The sequence below is a fragment of the Lepisma saccharinum genome, chromosome 22, assembly GCF_977018435.1.
Source record: "Lepisma saccharinum chromosome 22, izLepSacc3.1, whole genome shotgun sequence".
Classification (NCBI taxonomy): Eukaryota; Metazoa; Arthropoda; class Insecta; order Zygentoma; family Lepismatidae; genus Lepisma; species Lepisma saccharinum.
The window spans coordinates 10627461-10641160 of NC_139250.1; the positions used below are offsets into that span (position 1 = coordinate 10627461).

The window sequence follows — 13700 nt, forward strand, 5'->3', positions numbered from 1 at the left end:
TTGAAATCCCGACTGCCCCTCAAGATAACAATAATGTAGACAATGGGAGGAAGGGGAAATGGTAGAAACCCACCGGTGCGACCATGACGGAGATCACAGGAGTTATTTAATGAGGAGAAACCTTCGCTATACACACACACACAGCGCCCCCTATATCAGCCCGCTCATGGAATTGCAAATGGCGCCAGCATCCCGTCATAACCAATAATAAGTGCTTTGGAAAGCGCCCCATGGTCCATGCTTCCTGTTGCATCAAGGGTTACGATATCTCGTTCTTCTCCCGGTAAATCCTTCTGGGTTCCTCTTTTTAATTTTCGCTCCTTCCGGTGTATCTTCGCCTCAATTAACATTCCTTTCTCTCTCCCTTTCGGTGGAAGAGCCGCTGCTGCTTCCGGTGACGTAATTGCATTCAATAGAGCGTCACAGATCGTGTGGGTTTGCTGGCGATTGTTGGAAAGAGCTTACGGACAATTGCAAGGTAGCAGAATATTTTTACCATTAGTTCTTACGCAAGGTGTGGCAATCAGTTCGTCTTACCTAGATAAGTTATATCCAACCAAGTGGTTCGCCTATCCTGCTCCAAGAAGATGGGAACCAAGAAGAAGATAAAGACCGAAAGAAGAAGAGATGGAACAGAGGAGTAGAGGAAGAGTTAAAGAAGAAATGTGTGTAATATCACATTTATTATAAACGATATGTATGTGTATCTTATATAACTTAATCCCAAGTATTTCATATTTACCTTACCATAAACGTATCCATACGCATTGATTACAATTTTCTTTTCGAGACAATCTCTAGTTCATACTATTCTTTTTTTAAGTTTTAATACAAGCACAAAGCAGTAATTCACCTACGACATTCTTCAAATTGCTCGTTCATCTTTACAGATTGTCTGCTCTGCACAATGTCTTATGGGAACAAAAGTTCATCGACAAGTACGGTAGTTAGTATCGTGCGAGGCGAAAACTAGCAAATGGGTAGCCAATACAGCGCCATCTAGGGCATTCTTACTGGTAATACAGTTTCGTGTGGTTCAGGATTAACTTTGTCCAACTGGAGGACGTTGCACGAAGTACCCAGGTATGAGGAATGAGCAAAGCGGCCTGGTATGCAAGAAAGGAACCAGGCAGAGACAAACTGGGTGAATTGTCGGAGGGTTGCTTTTCTTGTAACAATCAGTAGCAAATGTCAGCGTAGGAATCACTTACATTTAATATCGTCATCTGATTTCGTCTTTCCTGGATCCTTTCCGGTTAGGGGTGCAAGGGGTGACCCTTTCTGAAGACAGCCAATTGTCAACATCCCTTACCCGTAGTACAACCTGACTAACGAGGGTCTGGCGTCTAAACTCACAGCCATTTTAATCCACGGTAGGGCTCGTGTTGTGTCAATGTCGTCGCCTTGTAATCAAGGGATCCCGGGTTCGATATCCGGCAGAGGTACATAGTGGTTCGGATCCCACTTTAAACTGTAGGTCCAGTCCCGATTAGCCTTACTGTGCATAAAGAGGACTTAAAAACAAAACTCAAACGCGTGATCCCGGTCCTGACTTTTCGGGATGTTGCACACCCCTACAATTTTCTAATATTCGAAACATATCCTACTTATGTTCATTGTTCGATAACAAGTTCTGGATCAGATCTAGACACGTATTAGATATCCAGAATTGTATGTATTTTGGATATCCAGTTTTGGACAAGATCTGGATATGATTTGGATATCCAGAATTGGATGTGTTCTGGATATTCAGTTTTGGAAGAGATCTGGCGACGTATTGGTTATTTGGAATTGGACAATGTTTCTTACAACCAGTTCTACACACGTTTAGGCTGTGTATTAGATATCAAGAATTTGTCGAGTTTTAGATGCCCAGTTCTGGATATAGTATAGATGTCAAATGGATATCCAGAATTGGATATCTAATGGACATCCATAATATCCAATGGATATCGCTGGGAGATTTGTGCTGTATGGGTAACCACTCCGCTACGGGGTCCGGCACGTTTACCAAAAGGACTTTGTTCTGGTTTATTATTTCTTTATAGCCCATTTAATGTTCGCTTGCAGGAAACTAATGTTTTGGTTACCCCCAAACAAATATTTTTCCTGTGTACGGAGTACGAAGCAGGATGCTGGGGGCTTGGGGGAAGGGCTCCACATGGGAAAATATCGCTTTGAAAAGATTTCGAAAATAAAAAAAGTGGGAGCTCCAATTCCGGGCTTGTTATGATCTCGCCACACCTCACATCCGGAAACAAATTCTCACGTCAATTCAGATTAGCTACGAAAATGGCAAAGTAGGCCGAAGCAGGGATTGGCACAGGTGCAAACTGCCACAAAAGACCAGCGCGGTTAAAGAGGGAAACTGTACGAAGACCGAGGACAAGGGAATGAGTAAGAAGTTCGCTAATTACAACTTAAAAAGACAGAATTTGCATCAACACTTACCGTCGACTGGGCGCAGTAGTATGTCGCTGGTTCGTACTCGTAGGCGGCGACATTGCTGTACTGGCGTCTCATGTTGTTAGCCGCTGGGAAGAAGTCCTTGTGGTAGGCGCTCTTCAGGGGGAGGGAAGCCACTTGCTCCATTCTTAGGCATCATGGGGGCGGTGGGATGGCTGGACGGACTCCAAGATCAGGGATTCCACTGCGAACAAAGAACAAAACTGATGTAAGACAAAACTGATCACTGATTGAAATTCGTTTGAATAACACATTACATCTTGCCATTGAACATCTTGGGTAAATAAAAGAGAATAATATTGTTCTCTACCGAGCGAGGTTCAGCTTAGGACTAGGGATAGCCAGATACAAAGCGCTTCTTTGGAAAGTAAGAATGTGTCTATAACATATTGTTACCTGCTGATATGCTAATATATATATATATATATATATATATATATATATATATATATATATATAAATACATACATACTTACACACACTAATATATATATATATATATATAGTTCCAGAACCTAACTTGACTGAAGTTAAAGATGCTATTAAAAGGCTAAAGAATAACAAAGCACCTGGCATTGATTTAATACCAGCTGAGTTAATTAAATATGGTGGAAATTCATTAATATGTCAAATTCATAAATTAATTTGTTTAATATGGAATAAAGAAGAAATCCCTCAACAGTGGAAAGAATCCATAATTGTTCCTGTGTTTAAAAAAGGTGATAAAATGAACTGCAATAATTACCGTGGAATTTCTCTACTCTCAACAACATACAAAATATTGTCTAACATTCTTTTAACAAGACTAACCCCATATGCTAATGAAATTATAGGTGATTATCAATGTGGATTTAAACGTAACAGATCAACTACAGATCAAATTTTTCACATCAGACAGACACTTGAAAAAAAGTGGGAATATAATCAAAATGTCCATCAGCTATTCATTGATTTCAAAAAAGCATATGATTCGGTCAAAAGAGATAAATTATATAATATATTAGTAGAGTTTGGAATACCTAAGAAGCTTGTTAGTATGATAAAAATATGCACCAGTGAAACAGAAAGTAAAATTCGTGTGGGTATTAATATGTCTGACAAATTTACAATTCATGATGGGTTAAAACAAGGAGATGCATTATCTCCATTGCTCTTTAATTTTGCCTTAGAATATGCTGTTAGGAAGGTAAAAGAAACTAAAGAAGGGCTAAAATTAAATGGTGTGACTAGTTGTTAGCATATGCAGATGATGTAGACTTATTGGGGGATGATGTGGATACAATTAAGAATAATGCTAAAATATGTTTCAAAACTGCTAAAGAGATAGGTTTGGAAGTTAACAAAGAGAAAACTAAATATATGCTTACAGGCCGAAACCAAGTGTTAGGTAATAATCAAAATCTAATTATTGATAACAACTCGTTTGAACCAGTTTCCAAATTCAAATACTTAGGAGTAATATTAACAAATGAAAATTATATTAAAGAGGAAATAAAAAGTAGGCTTAATTCAGGAAATGCATGTTACTTCTCTCTTCATAAACTTTTGTCTTCTCGTTTAATATCTAAGAAACTAAAAGTTAAAATATACAAAACAGTAATTTTGCCTGTAGTATTATATGGATGTGAAACTTGGTCCCTTACATTGAAAGAGGATCATAAATTGAGAGTATTCGAAAATAAGATCCTTAGGAAAATATTTGGACCTAAAAGGGATGAGGAGACAGGTGAGTGGAGAAGGTTACATAATTTAGAACTACATAATTTGTATTCATGTCCAGATATTATTAGAATAATTAAATCAAGAAGACTTAGGTGGGCAGGCCATGTGGCACGAATGGGAGAGGAGAGAGGAGTTTACAGGATTCTTGTTGGGAAACCTGATGGTAAGAGACCTGTAGGAAGGCCAAGACGAAGATGGAGGGACAACGTTGAGATGGACCTAAGGGAAATCTGTAGAGATGGAAAAGAATATATAGAACTTGCTCAAGATAGGGAAAGATGGAAGGCCTGTGTTGCTGCAGCCATGAACCTTCGGGTTTAAGAAGGCTAGGAAGTTAGTTAGTTTATATATAGTGTGTGCGCGCGTGCGCGATTTGTAATTAATACACTTACAATTGTTAGTCTTACACTTTGTAATTATATAACACTGCATATATTATAATGTTTTACTTTAATTTTTAAAACTGTAACTGCAGAACAATTGTATAATTTTTGCATAAACATTTCTATCTTGTTATATGTGTTAAAGGTTTCATCCTGGAATGGAATGTCTCACATTTATGTGTGTTTCCATTTCCAATACATTCGGATGAATACATATTCGTTTCAATGGCATTTACAAAATCACCTCTGACATTTTATGTTAAACAAGTAAGATTATTTTTGTGCACGAGTGTGTTAGCCGATGCGTATTTTAGGAACAACACTTGAAAAAACAATCTTGTAGGACTAACTAATGAAAAATTTCTTTGCAATCGAAGATCATAATACCTTTTAAGGTGTGGTAATATTATAATGGGATTGAGATACGAAACTCTCGGATCCGTTTCACCATCCCTACTTAGGACTGCTCTACCACATAACTCAGGACTAGGTATTACATAGTAGGATTACATGTGAGAGGTATTAAACAAATAAATGAAATACATGAAAATAGAAGCACACATACCAATTCACGCACACACACAATTCAAAATCGTGTCTAAAAAAAAGTAAAGTAATGTGTACACAATACGCATTAATCTTGATATGGGAATCTCTTAATGGTACACAATGCTCTTATATTCAGGGTTGTTAAAGGTCCAGGAGTTTTTAATAAATTCAATTCCGGTCCAGGAGAGAAAATCAGCAAGCGTAAATGGGTTCTGGACCGTAAAGAATCTTTTTATCTGTAAAGTATTTCAATTCGGTCCAGGAACCTTTTTTCCCCGCACAATTTAAATTCGGTCCAAGTTCCGTATTGTTTCATTTCAATACGGTACTTAGACCGTATTTAAATTAATCCGGATAAAAATGTTCATGGACCAAATTTAAATACTTTACGGGTGAAAAGGTTATTTACGGTCCAGAATCCATTTAAGCTTGCTGATTTTCTCTCCTGGACCGGAATTGAATTTATTTAAATTTAACAACCCTGACTTCATATTTTGCTCAGTCTGGTTATTATACATGGTGCAGACTCAGATTGCACCGTAGAGGTGTTACTTTCATTTGGAAAATGCACCACTAAATAAAGTGAAAGGGAAACAAAGGACCACCCTGTACGCCAAAGAAGAGTGCTATGTAAGAGACCACGCGACGTATGCCCCCAAGCGGATACACACATCTTACTTTCAAAGCACCCCCAATTAATCACATTGGCCTCTTTTCTGCCCACCCCTATCTCCATTGGAGACAAGCGAAATCCCCTTTTCCGTTTGACCGGAGGGGGTGAAAATGAAAGCATGCACCGCAACACGATGTCATGCTATGATATGATATATGAACCACAACACCCCAACCCCCTGCTAGGGGATGATTTAAGGGAAGCCGCCCCCGAGACAAAGGGATTCGTTACTTGAAAGTAGGACCACTGAACAAAGGGATTTGATAGAGACGAGACGAGACTGAACAGTGTTTCAAAGTCTATCTCCTCCTCGTCTAAAGTCTCGTAGCGGATGGCGTAGTGGTAACGTCATCGCCTTGTAATCAAGGGGCCTGTGCTTGGATACCCGATTGAGGGTCATTGAGGTTCGGATCCCACTTTAAACTGTAGGTCCAGTCGCGATTAGCCTTTCTGTGGATTCAAAAACAGCAATTTAACAAGAACAACAAGAGACTCGTCTAGAGTCTCTAAAACTATAGTATTTAATATAAACAAGATTCACATTAAGAGAAGCTCAATATAGTTTTCCTGTTTTGACGCCTCGTTTCGATGCTGCGAACACTAACTCGAAAAAACGTAATTCTATTCTGTGTGTGTATATATATATATACCGGGTGGTCCAAAAGTCCCGGAACGGTCACGGAGAAATACACATCGAATCGGAAATCGAAAAATATACGTGTGTAATAAGTGAAAGAAAGCAATTCAATGATATCACACTTGATTCCCCACCCCCGCCCCCTGGTGGCGGGGCGGAAGACAACTGTGAAATTTTAAATGGAAACCCCCATTTTGTATTGTAGAATCGGAAAGAGGACTTCATTCCGAGTCCAACGAGCTATCAACCATCCACCTAGCTCAATTAGGAACGGAGATATGGCGATTTATAATTTTCGAAAAAAAATTTAAAAGATTAAAAAACAAAAAAAGTCAAAATTTCATAAAACCCAAAAAAATTCAAGGGGACGCTCTGCCCCAAATTGAACTAGAGTGAAAGCGATTGTAGATTCGGAATCTGCACGTCAAGACCTTTCAATAGAGTATATACCCCCCTTCCATATATTATATATATATATATATATATATATATATTCATACAATGGCGGCGATTAAGGGGTCAGTTGCCCCCCACACACTTTTCGCCACTTTTGCTCCCGCACTATGCAAAACCTTATTTACAAAGGGATACTGTCTTTGCCCCCCACCCCCGCCCCGTGCAGTTTTGGCACCTTCCTCCCGGTTCTGGAACCCAATCGCCACCACTGTATTCATAATATACTCCATGAAGGCGTATAAGGGGTGTGGAGTTATGGCCACGCGCTTTCCTGATCACGGCCGAAGATGGGGATGATGTGGTCAGCTCACGCCCCTGGCCGCCTTTACCCGCCAAAAGTTTTCTCCAGGTACCCACCTTTTTATATACGACGCTGGGTGGGCGCCGGAGCTGCTTGAACAGGTGGGAAAAGTCCCGGTTATCCCCGCGTGGGGATCAAACCCGGGTCTCCCGCATGGTAGTCAGACGCCATAATGGCTGAGCAGTCTTATCGAAATTTACACTTAATTTAATTTAATAACTTATCAGAGGTAAGATAACATTTTAAAATATTCGTACTGTTTTTATTACTATTATAATTCGATGCCTGTAACACTCTTCCCCCCCCCCTTGTGAAGTTTGAGGAGGAAAATGGCTGAATTGAACAATGTAAGCAAGTAAACAAACAACAAAAAGGAAGCCTGAAAATCTTAGCTTTACTCCCACCGCCAGAGAACAATACAAACATTCGATTTATGTGAGCATGGAGCGAACATAAACATCAATTTTATTATTGTAATCAGTTTTATGTGACGCGTAACGATATTTCCTGGAAACAAACAATATAGCGTGTTTCTATCGAGCACAAGGAAGTGACTATCATTTTTTCCATTGCCCATCAATCATCGAATGGAAACAACAGCGGCATTAAGTGGCTTGTGTTGATTTTATGCCAGCACAACCCTTGGTCTCACGCGGTGCTGGCAGCTGATAAACTGAGAAACAATACCTGCTTTCCCATATCTGAGGAAACGACCTTTTTCACTTCCTCATAACGTTAGCCGAGAACATGGAGGTGATTGTGTTAGGAAACAGTAAAAATGAAGATTTTATACAATACAGGGTGTTCCAGAAGTTTCGGACGAATTTCGTTCATTAAGACCAAAAGGTTTGAACTGGTACAGTTTTCGCCAGTAAGTGGTGTGTTGTTTCGTGTTTGTTATTTAGCGTCGCTTTTCTATAACTTTTGGTTAATCGCGACGATGACTATGAGTGATGATATGACATTGATGAAGGGTGGTTATATAAAAATGGGATACTACTTTCGTATGGTGTGACACCTATAAATCATCTATTTCGCACTTTTTTACATTGCTAACGTACTATTCTGCATTGTGGAACATTTCTTTAGGTGAAATAATGAATTTCTAACGAAAATATGTCTATTTCTTACATTTACGAGTACTTACTGTTATTCGTTATTTCGATTCTGTAACGCACATTATGGCGACTGGTTCATCGCGCGTTGAGTGAGTGTTTTGTCGATTTATGCAGTGTTGCAACCTTGTTCACCGAAAAATACCTACTTTCGTGCCCGGATTTTAAATTATGCTAATACCTTGCAAACCATTGACGTTAGCCTCACAAACCATTCACGTTAGCCCCACAAACCATTTTCTGTAAGATTAGGTTAGGTTAGGCTAGCATAGTTTATTTTTTTTTAAAAAAAAATGAAAATACTCGACACGTCATGTTATAGTGAAAACACGCCGAGGTTTGAAACACTGACTACGGGGTTTACGTCATCTAACACACGCAACATTGTGCTCTCGTGAAGAAAGCAAATGGCGGCGGCAGAAACAGCGTGTCGGACAGAGATTTTCGCAGAAAACAACATGTATTCGTATTAAAATGGATCAAAACTACATTCCCGAACATCAACAACGCTACAGAAAATGATTTGCGTAAGTACTTTCTCCTGTAAAAAGTAAGAAATCCGTCACACCTATATGAAAGTGTAACCAAAAATGGTAAATTTCCCCGTGCACTTTGCACTATGCCATGAGCCATATATAGGGGTGTGTGGCGTCAAGCCCTACACATTTTATCGATTTCGGCCATTCTGGAGGTTATGTGATCAGCACCACGGTCCGGTCGCTTTTACCTCTCAGGGTTGCCCTCAGACACCCATTTAATTGAGGTTGGGTGATTCCTAGAGTCGCTTTATGCGGGGACAAGGCCGGAAAAATTTTAACCTTTGATCACTTTCGAACCCGGGTCTCCGCGTGGCAGTCGTGACCACCGCGGATCTTTGGTTATGATTGACTCATTTTACTTCGCTTTTCTGCCACTTTTGGCTAATCGCGAAGACGAGGATGAATTGAAATACAGTAAAAACTGTATATTCCGGAACCTCTATAAGAAGGAAACCTGTAAATACGAGGAAAAAAAAGTCCGCAGAACGCGGAAACGGAACACCATTTAAAGACCAACGAGATGTTTTTATTCTCAGTAAGACGGAAATGTCTTCCTTTATTTATTTCGCTCGCAAGAAAACAATGCAATACTGTAAGTGGAACACGCCTCTGTTGGCACTCGCTTATCGGTAACATTGTCGATATGAAAGAATGCGCTACAATACTCATAGCTGTTACGATTCCGTTTCTTTCTTTCATCTCTTACCCTCTTTCTCCACCTTTCTTTGTCTATTTCTCCTCTGTTCTTTCGTCATTTTTCTATTTTTCTTCTTATCTCTCTTTGTTTCTTTCTTTCTTTCTTCACTTTTATCTCAATCTTTCTTCACCTCTCTTATTCCATCTTTCAATCTTTCTCTTTCCCTCTATGCAAATCGCGCTACGACGCCAGGGGTCCCGGGTTCGAAAAGATACATAAGTACGTACTGTACGTTCTTACAATACTGTAAAAAGTGTACCAACATGTTGTGCAGTTACATAATTGTAATCTCTGCTATGCTTATTGAGACTGTATCGCATTTTTATTCATGTACGTACATGCATTAGTACTCTACATTATAAGTAATGCGAAATGTAAATCTGTCCAGCGCTCTATACTGTATTTAAAGTCAACCCTGTATAAAAAGGAAAACTGTTAAGACGGAAAATTTTGCACGGAACCATCATGGTCCGGGATAGACAGGTTTTACTGTACGATGAAATGGATGAGTTTGGTTTGAGTTGCTGTTTTAAGTCCACTTTATGCACAGTAAGGCTAATCGGGACTGGACCTATAGTTTAAAGTGGGATCGGAACCAATTGTGTCCCCACCGGGTATCGAACCCGGGACCCCTTGATTACAAGGCAATGACGCTACCACTGCACCATGGGGAAGGCAGATGAAATGGAGGATAATACTGGCTGTAGCGCCAGAGCCTCGATAGCCTGCAAAATGCAGTTCAAGCTGTGTAAATGTGTAGGCATTTGGGTGCCTACAAAAAGGTGTCCCCCCTTAACCCGAAAGGGATGAATGGACACTCACAAACACAACTCATGCCAAGGTCGGTATTCGAACCCGGAACCCTCTGCCGTCGTTGCGCGTTGTGCTAACCACTCTGCCACGGATTTCTTCTCAAATTGTTATTGAATGAATGAATAAATTATTTTTTTGGGCGCTACGGCATACTTGTTAACTTTGCAAGGTATACCAGGAAAATCCCCCCCTATAAAAAAATCCCTACCTGATCATTAAAACCCGAGAAAAATTGAAAGTGCAAGGTTGTGAAAGGGCCTGCACGGGATATACACAACACATCAAAATGTAAGAAAACGAAACGTTAAAAATTTGAACTGGGTTCAACAATGGAAACGTTACTTTAGTTCCTTCGTTATTGGCAAAAACCGGTTCCCAATTGGTTACGGCATTGAGACCTTGGTATCATAAAACCTCCGTAATATTTGGATCGCTTAAAGCACATGCAAAATAAACGTTGAGTCAGTGTACCTTTCGGCGAAATATGGAGGTGGGTACAATTTTATGACGTCACGTCCAAGGCCTTTCACACCCCAAAGCATTTTATTTAAATATTCGCATTAGCCATGTAACTTATTAGCTAATTATTACCTCAAGTTATGTGTAATCAGTGCACGCCAGATGTCAGTAATTTGTTCATTACAATGACATGCACAATTGTCTTTTCTGCCACTAAATATATGTTCGATAATTCATGACTATTTGCAATGATTTTGTTAGTTGTGAAGTGATTTTTTCACAATGCTATACACATTCGCCTTTTTGAATATCTAACAAAATAGTGAAGAATGTTGAATGGTGTTTGTTGTAAATATGTTATATGATAATGACACAGCCATGTATTAACGTAACCAACACACTTCTAGAAAATGATGAAACAGAGTTCCTACATGTGACCAAATCCTTGAGATTTCCCAGAGTTTTCCAGAATCCTCATTCTTTTTTGTCCAGAGTACCCAATACACAGAATATTACACAATATATTTATAAGTATCTGTAATTTAGAGCAATACAGTAAAACCTCGTTAATTCGGACTAATGGGGGGGATAAGTTGACCGGTTTAACGAAAGGCCGGATTAACTTAACACGTTTATCATGGTGTATTTAAAGGGCATTTGCCTAAATATGTACGTATTCTTAGGCGTTACTTTTTTTTTGGCCTTTTGGCTGTCCGGCTTATCGGAGTCCGGTATAACGAGGTTTTACTGTATTACACCATTTTGTTATCGGTACCAATAGTTTCCTGATGCCAAAAACAAAACTAAATCAAAATAAAATGACATCTTTGTGCATGTAATTAAGGATTACAGTCACAGGTTTTGTGGTAATTGAACACTTTTTGAAAGATTATTTTAGATTTTAGTGCACAAAATAAAATTTCAACACATAATATGTAGAACACTTCTGGCAAACAGAAGTTTACAATGGACATAATCTGTGATACAAAATAAACATTACTTCATTTATTGGGACTTCAGTACTTCATTGGGACTTAATCAATTCGATGATTTTCCATGGGATCTTTTAATTATTTCCAGGTTCTCCAGGTGTGAGGGAACCCTGGATCTAGATTGAGACACGATCTTAGAACTTTAGACTACCGCGGCCAAAGGATTGATTCATTTGGCTCATTTTAATTGCATTACAAACAGAAAGATACAGGAAAGAAAGGGGGAGATGAAAGGACAGCAAGAAAAAAAATAGAAAGAGTTAGCGAAACAGAAGAAGCTATAAAGAGAGGGGAGAAAAAATATAAGGTAGTCAAACACTGGATGAAAGAGAGAGATGAGGAGATAAACAAAGTGAGAGAGAGAGAGAGGCAAGAAAACACGATCGAGTTAGTGGGAAGAAGGAAGAATCGAAAGAGTTAGAGAAACAGGAAGAGAAATAGAAGGAAAGAGAAAAGACAGAAGTTGGCGAAACAGGAAGTTACAGAGAGGAGAGGGAGAGAGAAACGGTGAGATGCAGGAGGGCAAAGAGAGAAACAGGGGGAAAATTGAGAGATAAAAGAAGGGTGGGAGAAGTACATAGATATTTATGTCCTGATTCAAGGATATGCAACCAACATAGCTGAATTGACCGCCAAAACTAAGCACACCGGATAACATTTCGTCTACTCTTATATCCACCGTGAGGTGAAGTCAATTCTCAAAGTTTTGGTCCATTTTATGCTGAGATAGGCCAATCGGGACCTACATACCATCGCCTTGTAATCAAGGTATTCCCGGAAAAAAAGAAGAAAGAAAGAAAGGAGAGAAGGAAAGAGAAAAAATAAAAAACGAAGAAAGATAAAGAAAGAAGGAAAGAAGAGAGGGAAGAGAGAAGGAAGGAAGAGAGAGAGAATGAGAGAAAGAAAGAAAGATGGTCTCTCTTTTTCTCTCTCTTCCTTTCTCTCTCTCTCTCTCTCTCTCTCTCTCTCTCTCTCTCTCTCTCTCTCTCTCCTCTCTCAAAAGATAAAGAAAAGGAAAGAAAAAAGAAAGAAGGAAAGAGAGAAGGAAAAATGGAAAGCTTTCTTTCCTTCTTTCTTTATTTTTCTTGCTTTCTCTCCTTTTTGTCTTTCTTTCCTTCGTTCTTTCTTTCCTTCGTTCTTTCATTCATTCAATTTCTTTTTCTTTCCTTCTTTCTTTATTCTTTCTTTATTTTCTTCGTTCTTTCTTTCTTTCTTTATTCTTTCTTCCCTTCCTTCTTTCTTTCATTCCTTCAATTTATTTTTGTTTCCTTCTTTCTTTATTCTTTCTTTCCTTCCTTCTTTCTTTCATTCCTTCAATTTATTTTTCTTTCCTTCTTTCTTTATTCTTTCTTTCTTTCCTTCGTTCTTTCTTTCTTTCTTTCATTCCTTCTTTCTTTCATTCCTTCTTTCTTTCATTCCTTCAATTTCTTTTTTTTCCTTCTTTCTTTATTCTTTCTTTCTTTCCTTCGTTCTTTCTTTCCTTCAATTTCTTCAATAGAAAAAGCGAAGGAAGGAAAGAGAAAGAAGAAAGGAAAGAACGAAAGAAGGGTTTGATTTCTATTGGGAACCCATTTCAGCTGTTAAGATGCCACTTTAAACTGTAGGTTCAATCCCAATGAGCATACAGCTGCTTTTGTTGCATGCTGTTGTTGCTTTTGGTGATGTTCTACACGTTTAAAATGCTTTACGGCCAATGTAAGGCTTTGCACAAAGCAATTCAAACTTACAACTTTTGGGTGGGTTTCAGTGAGACAAGTAAACGAAACAACACTCAAAGGTACAGACAATGAATTACGAAGACGTCGACAAAACCACAACAGATATTACCACCTAAGAGACCAACAATGAAAGAGGAATGAAAAATGGAAGTTAAAAAGCAGAACAAAGCATCTTCTGTT

General features: G+C 38.9%; 1 protein-coding gene across 1 annotated transcript in view; it reads right to left on the reverse strand.

The window, feature by feature from the left end:
* Positions 1-13700, reverse strand: part of RhoGEF64C (Rho guanine nucleotide exchange factor at 64C) — a 383518-nt gene that overhangs the window by 165563 nt on the left and 204255 nt on the right. Inside the window, exon 2 of the mRNA XM_083143975.1 lies at positions 2452-2650. Coding sequence (XP_083000101.1) covers positions 2452-2592 — 141 coding nt within the window. The 5' untranslated portion in view covers positions 2593-2650. The remainder of the gene's footprint in view (positions 1-2451; positions 2651-13700) is intronic.